Source organism: Centroberyx affinis, unplaced genomic scaffold, assembly GCF_046629955.1.
Source record: "Centroberyx affinis isolate AG114_WGS23_722 - 3 ecotype Tasmania unplaced genomic scaffold, CSIRO-AGI_Caff_v1 ptg000402l_1, whole genome shotgun sequence".
Classification (NCBI taxonomy): Eukaryota; Metazoa; Chordata; class Actinopteri; order Beryciformes; family Berycidae; genus Centroberyx; species Centroberyx affinis.
In genome coordinates, this window is record NW_027279070.1 from 146,995 (window position 1) to 170,143 (window position 23,149).

At 40.7% G+C, this 23,149-nt stretch overlaps 3 protein-coding genes across 4 annotated transcripts; all 3 read left to right on the plus strand.

Annotated features, from left to right (window-relative positions):
- LOC139641834 (E3 ubiquitin-protein ligase TRIM39-like) lies at positions 1-1,987 on the plus strand. Of its 2 annotated transcripts, XM_071516452.1 has the most exons (2): positions 1-334; positions 380-1,987. In XM_071516452.1, exons 1-2 carry the CDS (start codon positions 144-146, stop codon positions 1,530-1,532), a joined length of 1,344 nt encoding a protein of 447 aa, XP_071372553.1. In that variant the 5' UTR covers positions 1-143; the 3' UTR covers positions 1,533-1,987. The 2 variants fall into 2 exon arrangements, with proteins under 2 accessions (XP_071372553.1, XP_071372552.1); XM_071516451.1 differs by having other exon boundaries at positions 1-1,987.
- Positions 1,988-6,384: 4,397 nt separating this feature from the next.
- Positions 6,385-8,420, plus strand: LOC139641828 (E3 ubiquitin-protein ligase TRIM39-like). Its single transcript, XM_071516446.1, has 2 exons — positions 6,385-6,543; positions 6,610-8,420. The coding sequence occupies exon 2, from the start codon at positions 6,627-6,629 to the stop codon at positions 8,022-8,024; it is 1,398 nt and encodes a 465-aa protein (XP_071372547.1). The 5' UTR covers positions 6,385-6,543; positions 6,610-6,626; the 3' UTR covers positions 8,025-8,420.
- Positions 8,421-12,143: 3,723 nt separating this feature from the next.
- On the plus strand, positions 12,144-14,247 carry LOC139641830 (nuclear factor 7, ovary-like). The gene is made up of 2 exons (XM_071516448.1): positions 12,144-12,280; positions 12,347-14,247. The coding sequence occupies exon 2, from the start codon at positions 12,364-12,366 to the stop codon at positions 13,759-13,761; it is 1,398 nt and encodes a 465-aa protein (XP_071372549.1). The 5' UTR covers positions 12,144-12,280; positions 12,347-12,363; the 3' UTR covers positions 13,762-14,247.
- Positions 14,248-23,149: the final 8,902 nt, after the last annotated feature.

The following is a 23,149-nucleotide window of genomic DNA, read 5'->3' on the forward strand; positions in this document are numbered from 1 at the left end:
CTGCTACTTCAACCTGCTGCTGACTCAGGAGTTTTAGAAGAAACACGACTCAAAGTCAAAGTAACTTTCAGGGAACAAAAGACTGACTGACTTCCTGTTTGAGCGGTCTGTCTGGTGAGTTTTTAGCTTCACTCAGAGAGAAAATGTCTTCCAGATCAGAGGAGGATCTCTCCTGTTCTGTCTGCCATGACATCTTTAAAGATCCTGTCCTCCTGTCATGTAGCCACAGCTTCTGTAAAGCCTGTCTGCAGAGCTGGTGGAAAGAGAAACAAATACGTGAGTGTCCAGTTTGTAAGAAAAGATCTTCACAGAGAAAACCACCTTGTAACTTGGTGTTAAAGAACCTGTGTGAGGCTTTCTTACTGGAGAGAGATCAGAGAGCTTCAGCAGGATCTGAGCTTCTCTGCAGTCTGCACTCTGAGAAACTCAAGCTCTTCTGTCTGGACCATCAGCAGCCAGTGTGTCTTGTCTGTCGAGATTCAAAAACACACACCAACCACAGAATCAGACCCATCGATGAAGCTGCACTGGATCACAAGGAGGAACTTCAGGAATCACTGAAGCCCTTAAAGGAGAAACTGAAGCTCTTTAATAAAGTTAAAGGAAACTGTGATCAAACAGCAGAACACATTAAGGTCCAGGCCCGACACACAGAGAGGCAGATTAAGGAGGAGTTTAAGAAGCTTCACCAGGTTCTACAAGAGGAAGAGGAGGCCAGGATCGCTGCACTGAGGGAGGAAGAGGAGCAGAAGAGTCAGACGATGAAGGAGAAGATTGAGGGTCTGAGCAGAGAGATAGCAGCTCTTTCAGACACAGTCAGAGCCATAGAGAAGGAGCTGAGAGCTGAAGACGTCTCGTTCCTGCAGAACTACAAGGCTACAGTGGAAAGAGTCCAGCGCCCCCTGCTGGAGGATCCACAGCTGGTCTCAGGAGCTCTGATAGATGAGGCCAAACACCTGGGCAACCTGAGCTTCACAGTCTGGTACAATATGAAGGAGATGGTCTCCTACACTCCTGTGATTCTGGACCCAAACACTGCCCATCCAGAACTCATCCTGTCTGAAGATCTGACCAGTGTGAGACGTGGAGAGAGACAGAAGCTTCCTGAAAACCCAGAGAGGTTTGACTACTACTATGCTGTCCTGGGATCTGAGGGCTTTAACTCAGGAACTCACAGCTGGGATGTTGAGGTTGGAGACAGTACAAGATGGGCAGTGGGTGTGGCAGCAGAGTCTGTCCAGAGGAAGGGAATCATACGGTCTGGAGTCTGGGTAATATGGTTCAAAGATGGTAAATACAGAGCACTCTCCCCACCAGATCCAGACACTGTTCTCCCAGTGAGGAAGAAGCTCCAGAGGATCAGACTGCATCTGGACTGGAACAGAGGAAAGCTGTCATTCTCTGATCCTGATACTAACACACACATACACACCTTCACACACACTTTCACTGACAGGCTGTTTCCATACATTGGCACTATGAAAGATTTCTCTGTGAAGATTTTACCAGTGAAGGTCTCTGTAAGAGTGTAACACCACAGTTAGAGATGATGATGATGATGATGATGGTGGTGATGGTGTTGGTGATTTTGATATGGGTTTATCATGGTGGTGATGATGATGATGCTTATAATGATGAAGATGATGATGTCATGAACACAAGCCGTCCATGTCTGTAAGGGGAATACTTCTCATTTTAAGGATTCATTATATAAACATTTTATATCCATTGTTCTTATTTCTAGGACAGTCAGTGAATATAATCAACTCTCTAATCTGTGATGTCATCAACATGTGCCCATGTTGTCCTGATGATGATGTTGCTGTCATGGTGATGTGGATGACATCTATAACAACAACAGGAAACAACAAAAATATAAAAACATCAACAATATAATAATAAGTTTATTTACATAGCACCATACATAGAATTCAACTCAAAGTGCTTTACATAAAATAGATTGATTAAAACAATAAATGGATTAAAAACAGTAAACAATAAACTATTACATTACATTTAAATTACATAAAAAAATAGTCCAGCATAGGAATGACAATATAAATATAAAAAACATAAAAGGAAAATTCAAAGTGCTCAAAAGATAAATAATGGAAATGTTATTGAATAATTAAGAGCAAGCTAAATGGAAAAAATAAAACTTAATAAATATTGAAATAATCTATAATAACATTCAAATAAATAAAAATAGTTTTGCATTACCTCAAAGTAGACGAGCTCTACTTTGTTAAAGTGAATTTTCTCTGTATTTAGACTGCAGGTAAAAGTTCATCCTGTCTTCTTTGGTTCTTCATCTGAAGTGTTAAATTTATTTGATCTAACTTTATTCCAGGTTCTTAGAGTTTCTCTCCACTGTAACTAGTCTTCTCTTTGTAGTTAAATCATTTAAACTGCAGCAGATCCTGGACTGACTCTAATATTTACAGCAACAGATCCAGGCTCAGCTGAACTCTTCATTTACAAAACTCTTTATATCCATTTGGGAAAATAAATCAGAACCTCATAGTTTGTCGTTCAACATCTCCAACATCCAGACCATCCTGTCTGTAAAAGAGTTTTCATTTTGTCAACCGAGGACTTCAGTTATCTAGAGTCCTTTAAAAAGTACCATCATTTTAATTCTGCATGATATATCAGTTTGTCACTTCATTTAAAAGGTGGAGATTTCATTTTGGATTCAGACTTTATGTAATGTTGGTGATTTAGGAATTGAAACTTTCTCTACATTGTAACTCTGCATAAGAAAATCAGCTAAATTGTCAAAAAGTAAAATGCAAATTTCTGATTATGTATGTTAGCTTTGTAATCTTTGTTACTTACTGTGATTATTTTCATTTACTGCTGGATAACTTTGCATCTAAAACCAAGGTACAAATGCAATGAGTAATTCATCTTTACTGATGCTAGGACTGTGTTTGTAATAAAATAATAATAAATTGAACCTTTGTACACCTTTTATAACCCAGGTGAGCAGTCCTGTGGTTTTATGATTAGGACAGCATTCAGTGAATACAGTTGATGTGAACATGGTTATGCTGTTTTTTTTTTGGTGCAAAGTTTCTGCTGTAAGGTGTGGATGTTATATTGGGTTCTACTTGCAGTGTGAATATTTGTTATTTTTTGTATTGTAAATTTAAGCATATGAATGAATTAACTTTGCACTTGTGTAGTGATTTTCAACCTTAGTAGGCTTACTGTAAGTACGATGTCTGCAGTCGTTTATACCTCCTACAACACCGATGTACTACATGTACAATAACATCTTACTGAACAGGTCATTGGGTTTTAGAGGGAGGTATAGCTGGATGTCATCAGCGTAACAGTGGAATGAAATGAAATTTGCGTATGATTTGACCAAGAGGAAGCATATAGAGAGAAAAGGATGGGGCCCCAAACCGGACCCCTGCGTAATCCCACAGGAGATATTAGCTGAGAAGGAAGTACATTTGCCAATCTTTACTGAAAATGTTTGTAAGATAAGAGGAAACCAACTAGGGCTGTGCTATTAATGCCGACCATATGCTGAAGGCGGTTAATCAAAATGACACGGTCCACTGTGTCAAAGGCTGCGGTGAGGTCTAAAGGCAATAAAATGGCACAGTGACCTGAGTTCACAGACAACAGTATGTCATTTAGCACTTTAAATAGGGCAAATTCTGCGCTATGCAGTGCTCTGAAACCAGATTGGAACAGAGAGGATTTATTTTCATTTACATATTTTATTTCCAAACTACGTTTTTCTTGATTTATGTATTTTATTTTACCAAAATCCCTCACTTTGCTTTTATTATAAATGAGTGTTATTATTTTGATTTCCGGCGCCATCTGGTGACGTTGCAGTGTATTTCCGCACTCTCGTCAGTTTACATCTGATCTGACGAGAGGTGAGACATGCACGAGATGATATGGTTCATAAAATAAAATTTGTTTAAGTGTATAATGGTTGCTTATTTTATTGTAAAGATGTATTGGGTTGATACTACAGTTTTTTAGTGTATGTTTCACTGGTTTTTATAGATTTTTCGCAGAGTTTGACTGGGTGAGAGGTGTGTATTTTCTTGCTAGTGAAACGTGCTTCGTCATTTTTGCCTGTCGTAGGTTGAGTACTGTGTGTGCCAGGCGTGACGAGGACCTTTTGCTTTTCTGTCAAACTAATTTACAGAAATAAAAAATTATCGCCTGAAGTCGTGGTATGCTGTGATCACTCGTGCACCAGAACACAACGCAGTGTGGCTGGTTTGGACCGGCTACAGATGCATCATTGCATGATTAAGACAGGAGGGAACAGTGCCAGTGGAAAGAGGATTATTGATAATAGAGAGATTCCTGGGGCCTACAGTGTCCAGAACTTGTTTGAAGAGCCTATAATATCAGTGGAGCAGGTTGTAAGTCTCATCTGAGAAACAATTTCTATTAAGTAGGAAAGAGAAATGGGCTCACATTGGCTTAGCACAGCAGTCTTGGCTGGCGTGATAAAGAAGTCTTTATCACACTCTGATGCTCTGAACCTTACTGACAAAGAAAGCTAGACATTTTTCACAAGTAGTTGGGGAGACTTCAAAACTAATGCTGTTAGGGCGGCAGGTGACAGAGTTTATAGTAGAGAATAGAACCCCGGGCTTATGAGCTGTTGCAGTTCTTGATAACTATGAGCCTTTCTTTTAAAATGTCATAAGAAAAATTGCAATGTATTGCTTTTCCATTTCCTCTCTACTTTCTATGTTCTTTCTCAAGAGCCCGGGTGGTGTCATTTAGCCAAGGCTGGTTTTTAGGATTCGTTTTTTAGGGGGGTAATGGAGTCAAGGATAGTTGGCCGTGTTGAATAGAACGATCAGCTCCTCTGTACTTAGCTGGGTGGGGGGTCCTCTAATATACCAATGAGAGGGGAAGCGGCAAAGGCGGCTGAGAATTGCGTGGGAGTGGATGGGTTGATAGAGCAACGATTAAGAGTGTTAGGCATGAGACTCCGATGAGGGAGTGGAGCATCAAACACAATTGGCCTGTGGGCAGATATGCAAACATCGACTGTTTCAATGTTACCTATAGGAAAACCAGAAGACAGAACCAGGTCCAGAGTATGACCACGATCATGTGTAGGACCACTTACAGACTGAACAAGATTAAATAATTCAACTAGATTCAAAAAGTCATTAACAAGTGGTTTAGACGGGCAACAAACATGAATATTAAAATCGCCAAGAATCAAAATCTGTTCAGATTTAGACATAACATTCCATATGGTTTATAAATGACGGCACAGAGGAGAGGCCAGCTCAATTTTTAACAGAACCTCAAGGCTGGAGCAGTCATTAACTGGCATAAGACTACATTTAAAATCACACTTAAAAACAACAGCTAACCCCCCGCCCCTTCCACACTTCATGGGTGAGCTGAAAAAGTTGCAGTTCATTGGAGAAAGTTCAACAAGAGAGACAATCTCACCAGCATTAAGCCAGGTCTCAGTCATAAACATGAGGTCTAGTTCACACAATGAGAAAAAGTCATTCAGGATAAAAGATTTGTTAGATAAGGATCTAAAATTTAAAAGAGCCATCTGAGTGTGGCATACAGAGTCATTAACTGGCATGAGACTACATTTAACCCTTTATACTCTGCAATAGAAATGGTCCGCCAGAGCCTATACACTGGTATTTTCGCTTACGGTGATGTCATCTTTTGAGTATCTTCAAATGTTTCATATCCCTAAAATCTGCAAAACCCAAGGTAAAAGGCTACGTAAATCAATAAAGCATAATAACTGGAAAAAATATTGAAATTGTGTCATAAATTAAAAATTGGACAAAATTGGACATGTTTTTTGACCTAAAGTTGCTAATGTTTCTCTCTGCCTGAGAGAGAAACAATATTAGCAGTTGGCTAATCAACTGCTAATGTTTCTCCAGACATTGGTTATCCTCTCGTCTCGGAGATAGTACAGCTAAGTAAGGATTATCATTATTGTGTTCTGGATTTAGAAATACACATGCATAACTCATTTCCAAGATGCTGTATATTCATTTTGAAAAAAAACAAACCACTAAAAAAAAAATTACCTTTTGTTCATCATTCAATATATCGAATTGCTCAGATCATCTACAAATCTCTTGGAAATCTCATTTTGGATTCAAACTCTTCAAATCCAAATCAAACTCTAGTTGTCTGGAGCCTCTATCAGACTACAATACCCAGTGAGCAACAAGAGAGAAACACTGTGGAATGAAACTCAGCTCTGCTCTGTTACAGTAAACAGCTGAGCATGTAGGAGAACTGGCCTGACAAAGCTCCGCCCCTTACCTGACTCAGCTGAGACAAACCAGGAAACAGAGGTTATTATTGTTCCGCTCCTCACTGATAAGAGACACACACACACCGAGAGACAGACGATAAGATTCACCTTCAGACCAAACCCATGACTTCCACTGAAGGAGGACAGCTACAGGAGGGAATACTGGGAATACTGGAATACTGTCACTTCAACCTGCTGCTGACTCAGGAGTTTTAGAAGAAACACGACTCAAAGTCAAAGTAACTTTCAGGGAACAAAAGACTGACTGACTTCCTGTTTGAGCGGTCTGTCTGGTGAGTTTTTAGCTTCACTCAGAGAGAAAATGTCTTCCAGATCAGAGGAGGATCTCTCCTGTTCTGTCTGCCATGACATCTTTAAAGATCCTGTCGTCCTGTCATGTAGCCACAGCTTCTGTAAAGCCTGTCTGCAGAGATGGTGGAAAGAGAAACAAATACGTGAGTGTCCAGTTTGTAAGAAAAGATCTTCACAGAGAAAACCACCTTGTAACTTGGTGTTAAAGAACCTGTGTGAGACTTTCTTACTGGAGAGAGATCAGAGAGCTTCAGCAGGATCTGAGCTTCTCTGCAGTCTGCACTCTGAGAAACTCAAGCTCTTCTGTCTGGACCATCAGCAGCCAGTGTGTCTTGTCTGTCGAGATTCAAAAACACACACCAACCACAGAATCAGACCCATCGATGAAGCTGCACTGGATCACAAGGAGGAACTTCAGAAATCACTGAAGCCCTTAAAGGAGAAACTGAAGCTCTTTAATCAAGTCAAAGGAAGCTGTGATGAAACAGCAGAACACATTAAGGTCCAGGCCCGATACACAGAGAGGCAGATTAAGGAGGTGTTTAAGAAGCTTCACCAGTTTCTACAAGAGGAAGAGGAGGCCAGGATCGCTGCACTGAGGGAGGAAGAGGAGCAGAAGAGTCAGACGATGAAGGAGAAGATCGAGGGTCTGAGCAGAGAGATAGCAGCTCTTTCAGACACAGTCAGAGCCATAGAGAAGGAGCTGAGAGCTGAAGACGTCTCGTTCCTGCAGAACTACAAGGCTACAGTGGAAAGAGTCCAGCGCCCCCTGCTGGAGGATCCACAGCTGGTCTCAGGAGCTCTGATAGACGAGGCCAAACACCTGGGCAACCTGAGCTTCACAGTCTGGGACAAGATGAAGGAGATGGTCTCCTACACTCCTGTGATTCTGGATCCAAACACTGCCCATCCAATACTCAACCTGTGTGATCTGACCAGTGTGAGACGTGGAGAGAGACAGAAGCTTCCTGGAAACCCAGAGAGGTTTGAATACTACTGCGCTGTCCTGGGATCTGAGGGCTTTAACTCAGGAACTCACATCTGGGATGTTGAGGTTGGAGACAGTACAGGGTGGATACTGGGTGTGTTAACAGAGTCTGTCCAGAGGAAGGGAAGCATACAGTCTGGATTATGGAGAATATTGTTCTATGATGGTAAATACAAAACATTCTCCCCACCAGATCCAGGCACTGTTCTCCCAGTGAAGAAGAAGCTCCAGAGGATCAGACTGCATCTGGACTGGAACAGAGGAAAGCTGTCATTCTCTGATCCTGATACTAACACACACATACACACCTTCACACACACTTTCACTGACAGGCTGTTTCCACTCATTAACACTGTGGATGAACTCTCTCTGAAGATTTTACCAGTGAAGGTCTCTGTAACAGTGGAACAGCACAGTTAGAGATGATGATGATGATGATGATGATGATGATGATGATGATGATGACATTAATACAAGCCATATATTTCTTTAAGGGAAATACCGCTCAGTTTAAGGATTCATTATATAAACATTATTTATCCATTATTTTTATTTCTAGCACAGTCAGTGAATCTAATCAATTCTCTAATCTGTGATGTCATCAAGATGTGCCCATGTTGTCCTGATGATAATGTTGCTGTCATGGTGATGTGGATGACATCTTTAACAACAGCAAAGAACAAAAATATAAAAAATCATCAATAATAATATAATAATAATAATAATAATAATAATAATAATAAGTAGAAGAAGAAGAAGTTCATTTATGTAACACCATTCATACACAGAATGCAACTCAATGTGCTTTAAATAAAATAGGTTAATTATAAAAAATGATTAAAAACAGTAAACCGATTAAAACCATTTCATTACATTTAAATTACATTAAAATTTCAAAATCAAAAATAGTCCAGAATGACAATATAAATATAACAACACATAAAAGGAAATCAAAGAACTAAAAAGATTATTGAAGGAAATATTATTGAAAAATATTGAAATTATCTACAATAACAACATTAAAATAAATTAAAATAGTTTTGCATTACCTTAAAGTATACGATATCCTGTCTGTAAAAGAGTTTTTATTTTGTTAACCGAGGACTTCAGTTATCTAGAGTCCTTTAAAAAGTACCATCAATTTAATTCTGCACTGTCAATCAGTTTGTCATTTCATTTTGGATTCAGACTTCATGTAATGTTGGTGATTTAGGAATTGAAACTTTCTCTACATTGTAACTCTGCATAAGAAAATCAGCTAAATTCTCAAAATGTAAAATGCAAATTTCTGATTATGTATGTTAGATTTGTAATCTTTGTTACTTACTGTGATTATTTTCATTTACTGCTGGATAACTTTGCATCTAAAACCAAGGTACAAATGCAATGAGTAATTCATCTTTACTGATGCTAGCACTGTGTTTGTAATAAAATAATACATAAACTGAACCTTTGTACACCTTTTATAACCCAGGTGAGCAGTCCTGTGGTTTTATGATTAGGACAGCATTCAGTGAATACAGATGATGTGAACATGGTTATGCTGTTTTTTTTTTGTTTTTGTTTTTTTGTTATTTGTTACAGGAGGAGGATCAAGTGGTGGAGGAGGCTTCACTGCAGAAAGTAGGTTTGGTGCAAAGTTTCTCCTGTAAGGTGTGGATGTTATATTGGGTTCTACTTGCAGTGTGAATATTTGTTATTTGTTGTATTGTAAATTTAAGCATATGAACGAATTAACGTTGCGCTTGTGTAGTGATTTTCAACCTTAGTAGGCTTACTGTAAGTACGATGTCTGCAGTCATTTATACCTCCTACAACACAAGTGTACAGCATGTACAATAACATCTTACTGAACAGATCATTGGGTTTTAGAGGGAGGTATAGCTGGATGTCATCAGCGTAACAGTGGAATGAAATGTGGTATTTCCGTTTGATTTGACCAAGAGGAAGCATATAGAGAGAAAAGGATGGGGCCCAAAACGGACCCCTGCGTAATCCCACAGGAGATATTAGCTGAGAAGGAAGTACATTTGCCAATCTTTACTGAAAATGTTTGTAAGATAAGAGGAAATCAATCTAGGGCTGTGCTATTAATTCCGACCATATGCCCAAGGCGGTTAATCAAAATGACACGGTCCACTGTGTCAAAGGCTGCGGTGAGGTCGAAAGGCAATAAAATGGCACAGTGACCTGAGTTCACCGACAACAGTATGTCATTTAGCACTTTAAATAGGGCAAATTCTGCGCTATGCAGTGCTCTGAAACCAGATTGGAATTCATCAAGGATATTATTAAGATTCAAGTGGGTGAGCAATTGAGAGAGTACGATCTTTTCAAGGACTTTAGAGAAGAATGGGAGTTTGGTATTGCGGGGTCATGGTTGGGCTTTTTAAGGAGTGGATGCACCATTGCATGATTAAGACAGGAGGGAACAGTGCCAGTGGAAAGAGGATTATTGATAATAGAGAGATTCCTGGGGCCTACAGTGTCCAGAACTTGTTTGAAGAGCCTATAATATCAGTGGAGCAGGTAATAACTCTCATCTGAGGAACAATTTCTATTAAGTAGGAAAGAGAAATGGGCTCACATTGGCTTAGGACAGCAGTCTTGGCTGGCGTGATAAAGAGGTCTTTATCACACTCTGATGCTCTGAACCTTACTGACAAAGAAAGGTAGACATTTTTCACAAGTTGGGGAGACTTCAAAGCTAATGCTGTTAGGGCGGCAGGTGACAGAGTTTATAGAAGAGAATAGAAACCCGGGCTTATGAGTTGTTGCAGTTCCTGATAACTATGAGCCTTTCTTTTAAAATGTCATAAGAAAAACTGCAGTGTATTGTTTTTCCATTTCCTCTCTACTTTCTACATTCTGTCTTAATAGCCCAGGTGGTGTCATTTAGCCAAGGCTGGTTTTTAGGATTCGTTTTTTAGGGGGTAATGGAGTCAAGGATAGTTGGTCGTGTTGAATAGAACGATCAGCTCCTCTGTACTTAGCTGGGTGGGCGGTCCTCTAATATACCAATGAGAGGGGAAGCGGCAAAGGCGGCTGAGAATTGTGTGGGAGTGGATGGGTTGATAGAGCAACGATTAAGAGTGTTAGGCATGAGACTCCGATGAGGGAGTGGAGCATCAAACACAATTGGCCTGTGGGCAGATATGCAAACATCGACTGTTTCAACGTTACCTATAGGAAAACCAGAAGACAGAACCAGGTCCAGAGTATGACCACAATCATGTGTAGGACCACTTACAAACTGAACAAGATTAAATAATTCAACTAGATTCAAAAAGTTGTTAACAAGTGGTTTAGACGGGCAACAAACATGAATATTAAAATTGCCAAGAATCAGAATCTGTTCAGATTTAGACATAAAATTCCATAGCGAAAAAAGCAGAATTCCATGTTTTGCTTAGGCGAATTATAAATTACGGCACTGAGCACAGGAGAGGCCAGCTCAATTTTTAACAGAACCTCAAGGCTGGAGCAGTCATTAACTGGCATAAGACTACATTTAAAATCACACTTAAAAACAACAGCTAACCCCCCGACCCTTCCACACTTCATGGGTGAGCTGAAAAAGTTGCAGTTCATTGAGGAAAGTTCAACAAGAGAGACAATCTCACCAGCATTAAGCCAGGTCTCAGTCATAAACAGGAGGTCTAGTTCACACAATGAGAAAAAGTCATTCAGGATAAAAGATTTGTTAGATAAGGATCTAAAATTTAAAAGAGCCATCTGAGTGTGGCATACAGAGTCATTAACTGGCATGAGACTACATTTAACCCTTTATACTCTGCAATAGAAATGGTCCGCCAGAGCCTATACACTGGTATTTTCGCTTACGGTGATGTCATCTTTTGAGTATCTTCAAATGTTTCATATCCCTAAAATCTGCAAAACCCAAGGTAAAAGGCTATGTAAATCAATAAAGCATAATAACTGGAAAAAATATTGAAATTGTGTCATAAATTAAAAATTGGACAAAATTGGACATGTTTTTTGACCTAAAGTTGCTAATATTAGCAGTTGGCTAGTCAACTGCTTATGTTTCTCCAGACTTTGGTTATCCTCTCGTCTCGGGGATAGTACAGCTAAGTAAGGATTATCATTATTGTGTTCTGGATTTAGAAATACACATGCATAACTCATTTCCAAGATGCTGTATATTCATTTTGAAAAAAAACAAACCACTAAAAAAAAAATTACCTTTTGTTCATCATTCAATATATCTAATTGCTCAGATCATCTACAAATCTCTTGGAAATCTCATTTTGGATTCAAACTCTTCAAATCCAAATCAAACTCTAGTTGTCTGGAGCCTCTATCAGACTACAATACCCAGTGAGCAACAAGAGAGAAACACTGTGGAATGAAACTCAGCTCTGCTCTGTTACAGTAAACAGCTGAGCATGTAGGAGAACTGGCCTGACAAAGCTCCGCCCCTTACCTGACTCACCTGAGACAAACCAGGAAACAGAGGTTATTATTGTTCCACTCCTCACTGATAAGAGACACACACACCGAGAGACAGACGATAAGATTCACCTTCAGACTAAACCCATGACTTCCACTGAAGGAGGACAGCTACAGGAGGGAATACTGGGAATACTGGAATACTGTCACTTTAACCTGCTGCTGACTCAGGAGTTTTAGAAGAAACACGACTCAAAGTCAAAGTAACTTTCAGGGAACAAAAGACTGACTGACTTCCTGTTTGAGCGGTCTGTCTGGTGAGTTTTTAGCTTCACTCAGAGAGAAAATGTCTTCCAGATCAGAGGAGGATCTCTCCTGTTCTGTCTGCCATGACATCTTTAAAGATCCTGTCGTCCTGTCATGTAGCCACAGCTTCTGTAAAGCCTGTCTGCAGAGCTGGTGGACAGAGAAACTAATACATGAGTGTCCAGTTTGTAAGAAAAGATCTTCACACAGAAAACCACCTTGTAACTTGGTGTTAAAGAACCTGTGTGAGACTTTCTTACTGGAGAGAGATCAGAGAGCTTCAGCAGGATCTGAGCTTCTCTGCAGTCTGCACTCTGAGAAACTCAAGCTCTTCTGTCTGGACCATCAGCAGCCAGTGTGTCTTGTCTGTCGAGATTCAAAAACACACACCAACCACAGATTCAGACCCATCGATGAAGCTGCACTGGATCACAAGGAGGAACTTCAGAAATCACTGAAGCCCTTAAAGGAGAAACTGAAGCTCTTTAATCAAGTCAAAGGAAGCTGTGATGAAACAGCAGAACACATTAAGGTCCAGGCCCGACACACAGAGAGGCAGATTAAGGAGGTGTTTAAGAAGCTTCACCAGTTTCTACAAGAGGAAGAGGAGGCCAGGATCGCTGCACTGAGGGAGGAAGAGGAGCAGAAGAGTCAGGCGATGAAGGAGAAGATTGAGGGTCTGAGCAGAGAGATAGCAGCTCTTTCAGACACAGTCAGAGCCATAGAGAAGGAGCTGAGAGCTGAAGACGTCTCGTTCCTGCAGAACTACAAGGCTACAGTGGAAAGAGTCCAGCGCCCCCTGCTGGAGGATCCACAGCTGGTCTCAGGAGCTCCGATAGACGAGGCCAAACACCTGGGCAACCTGAGCTTCACAGTCTGGGACAAGATGAAGGAGATGGTCTCCTACACTCCTGTGATTCTGGATCCAAACACTGCCCATCCAATACTCAACCTGTGTGATCTGACCAGTGTGAGACGTGGAGAGAGACAGAAGCTTCCTGGAAACCCAGAGAGGTTTGAATACTACTGCGCTGTCCTGGGATCTGAGGGCTTTAACTCAGGAACTCACATCTGGGATGTTGAGGTTGGAGACAGTACAGGGTGGATACTGGGTGTGTTAACAGAGTCTGTCCAGAGGAAGGGAAGCATACAGTCTGGAGTCTCGGTAATATGGTTCTTTGATGGTAAATACAAAACATTCTCCCCACCAGATCCAGGCACTGTTCTCCCAGTGAAGAAGAAGCTCCAGAGGATCAGACTGCATCTGGACTGGAACAGAGGAAAGCTGTCATTCTCTGATCCTGATACTAACACACACATACACACCTTCACACACACTTTCACTGACAGGCTGTTTCCACTCATTAACACTGTGGATGAACTCTCTCTGAAGATTTTACCAGTGAAGGTCTCTGTAACAGTGGAACAGCACAGTTAGAGATGATGACGATGAAGATGAAGATGATGGTGATGGTGATTTTGATATGGGTTTATCATGGTGGTGATGATGATGATGCTATAATGATGAAGATGATGATGTCATGAACACAAGCCATCCATGTCTGTCAGGAGAATACTTTTCATTTTAAGGATTCATTATATAAACATTTTATATCCATTATTCTTATTTCTAGGACAGTCAGTGAATATAATCAACTCTCTAATTTGTGATGTCATCAACATGTGCCCATGTGGTCCTGATGATGATGTTGCTGTCATGGTGATGTGGATGACATCTATAACAACAACAGGAAACAACAAAAATATACAATAAACAATAAACTATGACATTACATTAAAATTACATTAAAAATAGTCCAGCATAGGAATGACAATATAAATATAAAAAACATAAAAGGAAAATTCAAAGTGCTCAAAAGATAATTAACAGAAATATTATTGAATAATTAAGAGCAAGCTGAATGGAAAAAATAAAAATTAATAAATATTGAAATAATCTATAATAACATTCAAATAAATAAAAATGTTTTGCATTACCTCAAAGTAGACCAGCTCTACTTTGTTAAAGTGAATTTTCTCTATATTTAGACTGCAGGTAAAAGTTCATCCTGTCTTCTTTGGTTCTTCATCTGAAGTGTTAAATTTATTTGATCTAACTTTATTCCAGGTTCTTAGAGTTTCTCTCCACTGTAACTAGTCTTCTCTTTGTAGTTAAATCATTTAAACTGCAGCAGATCCTGGACTGACTCTAATATTTACAGCAACAGATCCAGGCTCAGCTGAACTCTTCATTTACAAAACTCTTTATATCCATTTGGGAAAATAAATCACAACCTCATAGTTTGTCGTTCAACATCTCCAACATCAGAATCAGAATCAGAATCAGAAATACTTTATTGATCCCCGAGGGGAAATTGGGTTACATTGCAGCTGCTCACATTGTAGAAGTGAATATATAAGAAATTATAAGAAATTATAAGAAAAATAGAAATACGAAAGTAAGAAATATGTAAAATATGTGCATTATACTACAATATATAACAATGAGAATAAAAATAAAAATAATAACAATAATATAGAAATAAGAGAAATAAGAATTCTGTACAATGTGCTTCATACTCCCAATATATACATACACCAGTGTAAATAATTAAATAATTAATAAGTATTGCACAGTTGAATTATTGCAGTTGAATTATTGCACACAAAAATTGGTATTGCACAGTTAGATATAAGTTATAAGTTATGGGTTATAACTGCTGACAGGATGAAATAAGTTCAAGAGCCAGTCTACTGACTCAGAGTGTCTGACACTCTGAGGGAGGAGTTGAAAAGTTTGATGGCCACAGGCAGGAATGAGTTCCTGTGGCGCTCTGTGGTGCATCTCGGTGGAATGAGTCTTGCACTGAATGTGCTCCTGTGCTTGACCAGCAAGTCATGGAGCGGGTGGGAGACATTGTCCAAGATGCCATGTAACTTGGACAGCATCCTCCTCTGTGACACTGCCACCAGAGAGTCCAGCTCCACCCCCACAACGTCACTGGCCTTGCGGATCAGTTTGTTGAGTCTGTTGGCGTCTGCTGCCCTCAACCTGCTGCCCCAGCACACCACAGCAAACAGGAGAGCACCGGCCACCACAGACTCATAAAACATCCTCAGCATTGTCCGGCAGATGTTAAAGGACCTCAGCCTCCTCAGAAAGTAGAGACGGCTCTGGCCCTTCCTGTAGAGAGCTTCAGTGTTCTTAGCCCAGTTCAGTTTATTGTCAATGTACACTCCCAGGTACTTGTAGTCCTCCACAATGTCCACACTGACCCCCTCGATGGAAACAGGGGTCACCGGTGTCTTGGCCCTCCTCAGATCAACAACCAGCTCCTTAGTCTTTGCCACGTTGAGCTGCAGATGGTTCCGCTCACACCATGTGACAAAGTTTCCCACCACAGCCCTATACTCAGCTTCCTCACCCTTGCTGATACATCCAACTATAGCAGAGTCATCAGAGAACTTCTGAAGATGGCAGGACTCTGTGTTGTAGTTGAAGTCCGTGGTGTAGAGGGTGAAGAGGAAGGGAGATGGGACTGTCCCCTGCGGGGCCCCAGTGTTGCTGACCACTCTGTCTGACATCCAGACGATCCTGTCTGTAAAAGAGTTTTCATTTTGTCAACCGAGGACTTCAGTTATCAAGAGTCCTTTAAAAAGTACCATCACTTTAATTCTGCATGATATATCAGTTTGTCACTTTATTTAAAAGGTGGGGATTTCATTTTGGATTCAGACTTCATGTAATGTTGGTGATTTAGGAATTGAAGCTTTCTCTACTGTTGCACTCATTGTGAGTCACTCTGCAGAAGAAAATCAGCTAAATTCTCAAAATGTAAATTACTGATTATGTTGTTAGCACTATAATATTTTACCTACTGTGATTATTTTAATTTACTGCTGGATAACTTTGCATGTAAAACCAATAAAGAATGAAGTTAAGAGGGAAATGTGTTCAGATTTCCTGACTGTGATTTCAGCAGCGTTGTCATCATGTCTAGATTCTGCTGACTCAGGGCTTCAGCTGGTCTCCTGAAAGTTTGTGAAATATTCACCAAATGTTGCTCAGTGCATGAGAAGTGAGAGGAGTGTGTGTTCCCACCATGAAAGGCCTTCGTGAAGAAGGCTCCAAACTACAAACCAGAAGCAGTCTGACACTGAAATAGTGCAGTGGACAGTAAAGGTGTAGTGGTCAGGATGGTGGATGGGTGGAAGCTTTTACCTTAAACTTTACTTTAAACTTTACCTTAAAGTCTCAGCTTCTACAAAAAGGATTTCTACTGTGGGTCAAGTTTAAAATTGTAGCTAAAGTTTTTCTTATTTAACCGACCAAAGCCTTTCACTGACTTTCACCAAGTTGTTTTAGTATATGAACTCAACCGTCATTTGATGTCAAATGCGTCCAATTCATGTTTTTGTCACAGAATCCAGTTTGTGGTGGAGGAATGTAATCTTCACATAATTGGTGTGGCAGCACATAAATCTGTGTTTCAGAGTTCGTGCTCATTTTATAAAATTGTGTGAGATCATGTCGGGGCATTTTCTGACTGGGTCCTTTTGAAAATCTGTTCAGAAACTGTGGGCACAAAGAACCCTGTCCCGTTTGTAAAGCTGTCCCGTTTGGTTTCACTCGCAAAGGACACAGACAACAGACAGTAACAGACAACAAAATATGGCTGTGTTTACATTTCCGATGTTTATCTTGCGCTACCTACCAAATATGCGTTTTCAGGGCGACGGCTACAATGTTCAAAATTCGTTGCAGATGAAGAGCTAACTGCAGGAGGTTTATGAGAAGGTATTCTCTACTTTAAATGGTGGCTTTGTAAACAGTTGGCATTGTAGAAATGGGGTTTAAACCCAAAACTTCATGGTGTCACAGCCACCAAACAGCCCACTGAGCCACTGAGACGGGCTTTGAACTGATTCTCTGAGAGTGTTTTACTCTTTGCTGTGGATGGAGGCTTTCTAGACATTGTTGGGACCTAAGAAATGGGGTTTGACCTCACGCCTCAAAACCTCACGTCTGCCAAACAGTCCACTAAACCAGTGCCACTGGTTCTTTGTGAGCTTTTCACTCTTAACTGTGGATAGTGGCTTTCAAAATGTATTTGAGACTTAAGTAGTGGGGTTTGAACCCAAAACCTCATGGTACCAGTGATACCAAACATCCAAACAGCCCACTGAGCCACTGAGAGAAGTTGATTCTCTCAAGAGCTTTTCAGTCTTTACTCCAGGTGTTGGCTTATTTAACCATGCATGACCAAAGCCTTTCCCTAAACTTAACCAAGTTGTTTTAGTCGTCTAACCATAACCCTAACCTTAACCAAGTTGTTTTAGTCATCTAAACGTAACCTTAACCTGAACCTTAGCCAAGTTGTTTTACTTGCCTAAACTTAACCATTAGCCAACCTTTGGAACATAATTCAATTTGTGGAGAAACGTTATTTTCCCATAACACGTGTCCACAGCACGTGAATCTGCGTTTCAGAGTTTGTGTTCATTTCACGTATTTGTGTGACATCATGTTGAATGAAGCAGCTGATCCTCCAGCAGCAGCAGACTGTCTCAGCAGGTTTTCACCTGTTCAGATGCAGTTTGGGACTAAAGTCTGAGTTCAGCCTCATGAGGATCTGAACACATTTTGTCTCTGGAGCTGTGAAGCTGCAGCTAGCTAGCTAGCTACTAGAGCTTGTTCCCTCTACAGGAGATGGAACATTCCAGCTAGCTAAAAGCCTGCTGGGTAGTGTAGTTCAGTAACAAATTTGTTGTTTATGTATATAATAATTCATGGATTTTTGTGAAATTAAGTCAAGTGAGATGTGTCCCCTACAGAATCTCATGCACGCTGCTTGAATTCATTGTGGAGCATCCTCAAGAGCAGAGCCTTTCCGCCAAACACAACTGTATAACCATTTGCAATAAATGGTCTAAACTCCTTTGACGCAAGTGTCTCTGACTGCACTGGAACCGAAAGAAGTTGGAACAAAAAGAGATGAGACTGTTCACTGTCAGTTCATTATGGGATATGAGTTACATCCCAGAATAGATATGAACAGTCATCCAAAAGAAATTAGATGTCTCTCATGTCATTCAGCCACTTTGCTGCAGTTTCTTGATAATCTTTGGAGTTCAACAAACATGAATGTTCACCATGACCTCATCCACATGAAGAATAACAGACTGGTGTGTGTGTGTGTGTGTGTGTGTGTGTGTGAGATCTCTGTGATGAATGGTATTCCTCACAGTGTCTGCTGGATGATTGTCGCTCACAGGACTGAGAATGTTGTTTTTGTCAGTTTTAGAGCGAGAGCTAGCAGCTGAACAGGAACAGCTGACGTTTGGGTCCAGAGTTCAGACCGGACCTTAGACCGTCTCACGTGTTTGTTGACTTGGGAAGACTTGTAAGAATCTGGTGATGAAAGGTAAGAGGCAGAGATCACAGAGAGCTCTGCTGGATGAACAAGTTCTCCTTACATCCGTGGGAGGAAAATGTTTCTCATTTCTCATTTCTAAAATTGACCAGAGAAATGGAAAAACAAAGAAAGAATGAACTCCCATAGATGAACAGCTTGTCATACAAAACAAGATGGCACATCAAACAACTGCTTTTTACAATCACCAGTATAATTTTATGATGTTTTATGAATTTTATGAATGAAACAGACACAGCATGCTTTCAGCGAAGCCATCTAGTTTGGCCTATTTCTCATTAATAACAATAAAAATAATAATAATAAATACATAAGTTTACCAATTTCACATCTCTACGCCTAAGGGGACGGTGGGGCTGAGCCTCAGGCTTTGGGATCTTATTACAGCGCCCCCTATGGGCCAATCAGTGACATTTTTTATTTCCCTGTGGCAGTTGACCCAAACTATCTATATGCCAAAATGGACAGAAAGTTATCAATGTATGGACAAGTTATTGGACAAAATACAGGAAAATGATAACAATTATAATTAATAGGAATTCCAGCAATTACAATAGGGTTCCCTGTTTGCAGTGGAACTGGACTCGGTGCTGATCCAGTTCCCAAGTAGTCAGACTTGGAGCGGCAAATGAAGCTGATTTCACCAATACTCCCACAAACAAACTGCACTTTGTAATAAAATACTGTTCGAGTGGGAGTAAAAATGTCAGAAATGTCTGCAGGGTGACGATTGTTTGATCTCAGTGAAGCAAACTGCCAGCTATGCCAAGTTGAGTTGTGTGGCAGTGTTAAGACTGGAGAAGAGAAGAGAGAATTTCTTTTAATTGATTGAGGTTTGTTACACAAATTTCAGTAAATATTTTGATAAAATTAAGCACTTGTTCCTGTAATTGTTTTATATTGGGTTAATAGGCAGCATGAATGAATTGAGTGGCACTTGGATCGGCCGATCTACTTAACAAATTACTCGGTACTTGTATCAGTGCACCTCTACTCTTATCCATGTTTGATAGCTCGTAACAAAGTAGTGAATCTACTCAACTCTGAACTCTTAAAACACTCCTAGCAATGTTGTGGCCTGGTAATGTTCGAAAACAAAGTGGAAAGAAGGTGACGTCACCTGGCACCGAGGATCAGCCAATGACAGATTTCGGTAGCATGCTTTTTACTATTAGATGTCAGGCTTTCCACAGATTTGGGTTTGGGGTTTAGTTCCTCTTTAAAGAGACTTTATATCCCCTTCCACTATTTCTCCCGTAATTAAAATAAAGCTTGTTATTTGTTGCTTCCTCTGTGTTGATCCCACATTTTTTGGAGTCGATTCCAACTGCGACTCCTTGTAATAGAATTGATGGAATTGATTCTAAATCAATTCTGATTCCAAATTAAAATCAACACCAAAATTTTACGCCGGTTGGCATTCAACCAATGAGCCTTCAATTTCTCCCTCCCCTACTCCCCACTTGTGAAATGGATCAGACCAAGGCAATCGAACACAGATTAGTATAGGTAGGCCTAAATCAGAATTAATTACTTATATATAATATAATTATAATTGTTTAAATTAAACAGTTTCTTCAATTCCAGAGTTTGGAGTCGAGATTGCAACAGGAGTCGACTCCAATTCTGTTTATTAATAGAATGATTCTCAGAGTCGATGTGATGGAATCAAGAATCGATTCTATTGGAGTCGAGTCCCGCCCTTATACCCCTTTTTTCATTTGAGCACTTCACCCCCCCCAAAGGGAAGTTTTGTTCACTTGCCATAGGGTCCCATTCATTTTCATGTAGGACAGACTACGGTTTCCCTTGCGGGCCCCCCGGGGGCCCTAAAAATTGCCCGAGGGCACCGCCATGTACGGCATTTTTCCGCGATACGGACGTTTGAAGCCGACGTCCTTTCATTCCCTTATTCCGTCCGCTGCACACGTAGTAGTGTGAGTGAGTACGCAGCTCGTCCATAGTGTGGAGCAAGCGAGTTTAAAGCGTGGCGTTGGATTTGTCAATCGGACCGCCTGTCCATTTGCAATACGTTGCATTGTGTGTCCACTGCCAATGCTTTCCGCTTGATGTCAGGGCATTGCCATTGGACAGCCGTCCACTTCCAATACTTTACATGAAAGTGTCCCCTTGCAAAACCCTCAATGTTAATTGGACTTTAATTTGACCAAATAGCCATTTTTTCACAGAAACTCGCCAAATTTGGCCCAAAGGACCTAAACGAGACACTTTTGGCGGGGACGGGGTCCAAAGCGGTCCGGGTGGCTTACTTTTTTTTGACTCGTCCATCGAGCTGATATTCGGGGGGCGGCATGTAGGGTTGGGTATCGTTTGGATTTTAACGATTCTGATTCTGATTCTGATTCCGATTCCGATTCTGCTTATCGATTCCGGTTCTTAACGATTCTTGATTACAATTCTTTGAGGGGCTGGGTCAAAACAGGTCACATGCTTATTTCACAGAATTTTTTTTTTTTTTTTTAAATATGACTTTACACAAGTCATATTCAGAAACTTCTAACTTGTGCGCACATTAAAAAAAAACAAAGACCCGGGTATTTTTCAAAGTCTTAAGTCTGTAAGAGTCACAGTTCTCACTCCGACTCCGGTATGGCCGGTATGAAGAAAGGTATGTATGTTGTCTGTCTCTGGAGCTGTATGTGTGTGTGTACAGTTCAATCCTACCGCACTTGAAGTAGGTGTGGAATACGTGTTCCTTAGTTCACAGTCTTCTTACTGCAGGCAACAGGTTCTGTATCTTGTGGGCTGGGCTCGCCATCCAGTGCTGGATTAGTTCAGAGAGCTAATACCTTTAGTAAAAACTCTATTGCAGCTAGCGGACTTTTAGATCGCTAACTCTTTAAGCATAACTCAATGGAGTTGAACATAATGAAAATTAGCATCATGGCTAGCAGACTTTTAGATCGCTAACGCTTTTAGCATAACTAGACTAAACTGCATAACTAAGAAACAGGAAACTTCTTCTTCTTCTTCATTGGTTTTACTGGTGGACTACAAACCAAAGGTGCATGCCGCCCCACGGAAACTGAAACTAGCGCGAGTGAAATCTTGTCTAGGAACCAATAAGCAGAATTGAAATTAAAATGTCTTAATGATTCCTTTGGAATCGGAATTTTGGAACCGGTTCTAATTTGGGACTGGTTCTCGATGCCCAACCTTAGCGGCATGGTGGACCTTAAGATAATCGCTGGTGTAAATTTCCAGCCAATCAGAGGGGTCAAAATATTCCTGTCGCCCAGTCATCACCAAATTCGCCAAGCTCGAAGTCGGGCCCCCCCAGAGGGCTGCCCGATAATCGGTGGACCTCCATAAAAGCGTGCTTAATTTTTATTGGTTGTAAAAGTTTCCCTTACTTTTTGCCCACTGAAAGGTATTGGAAGTGGACAGTTTGTCCACTTGCTAATACTTTGCATTAAAGTGTCCACTTGCAATGTAAAGGTATTGCCATTGGACACCACAGGGTATGGCAAATGGACAGTGTCAAATGGCAATACCCTAACATTAGGCCAAAGGCAATGTAAATGTATTGCCATTGGACACGTCAGAGTATGGCAAATGGACAGGGTCATATCTCAGCAATGGGTCGGAGTTTGAGGGTGACATTTTAACATTAAGACCCTCTCATCCTTGGCTCACCGAGTAGAGCATGTACCATAAGGCTCAGTCCTTCCTGCAGCGACCCGGGTTCCAATCCGGCCCGCGGTCCTTTGCTGCATGTCCTCCCCTTGATCTCTCTCCCATACCTTCCTGTCTCTCTCTCACTATATCTATCCAATAAAGCATAAAATGCCAAAAAGAAATCTTTAAAAAAAAAAGACCCTCTCATCCTGAGGAATCAATGCTGCAAAAACCAAACAATAAATAACAAGCTGAATTTTCAAGTCGTTTCTCCTTTAATGTTTAAACAAACTTACAGGGAGTGTGGAGGGAGAGAGCTCTCTACGATCTGCTTGAACTTTCATTGACCTCTCAGTCAATTAAGGGTTTAATATGATGCAAAATGAATTTCAACCTCAAAATTGCATCAGTTGATCTATGCAAAGATCTCTATCAGTGTACGTTGGTTGTGTGTCATTTTGAGACTCCTGGAAGGAAGTAGCCTTCGGAAGGAGTTAGAAGCCTGGGACTTGGCACGCTAAGAGTACCCCAAGGAGGGATGAACATACTGCCGTTTCAGCCTCCTACCCCCAGGCACTTTGGAGTTACAGCCCTGTTCATTTTCAATGTAAAAGTATTGCCATTGGACACCCCATTGTATGGCAAATGGACAGGGCCATATCTCCAAAATAACTTGGGCTAGGAGGCTACAACTTGGTACACTGGGAGTACCTCTTCCAGGGATGAATATAGTTCAGTTTCAGCCTCCTGTCC

What these genes read in the sequence shown, in the direction of transcription:
- LOC139641834 (XM_071516451.1), top strand. Translation starts at nt 144, where the DNA reads ATGTCTTCCAGATCAGAGGAGGATCTCTCCTGTTCTGTCTGCCATGAC.
- LOC139641828 (XM_071516446.1), top strand. Translation starts at nt 6,627, where the DNA reads ATGTCTTCCAGATCAGAGGAGGATCTCTCCTGTTCTGTCTGCCATGAC.
- LOC139641830 (XM_071516448.1), top strand. Translation starts at nt 12,364, where the DNA reads ATGTCTTCCAGATCAGAGGAGGATCTCTCCTGTTCTGTCTGCCATGAC.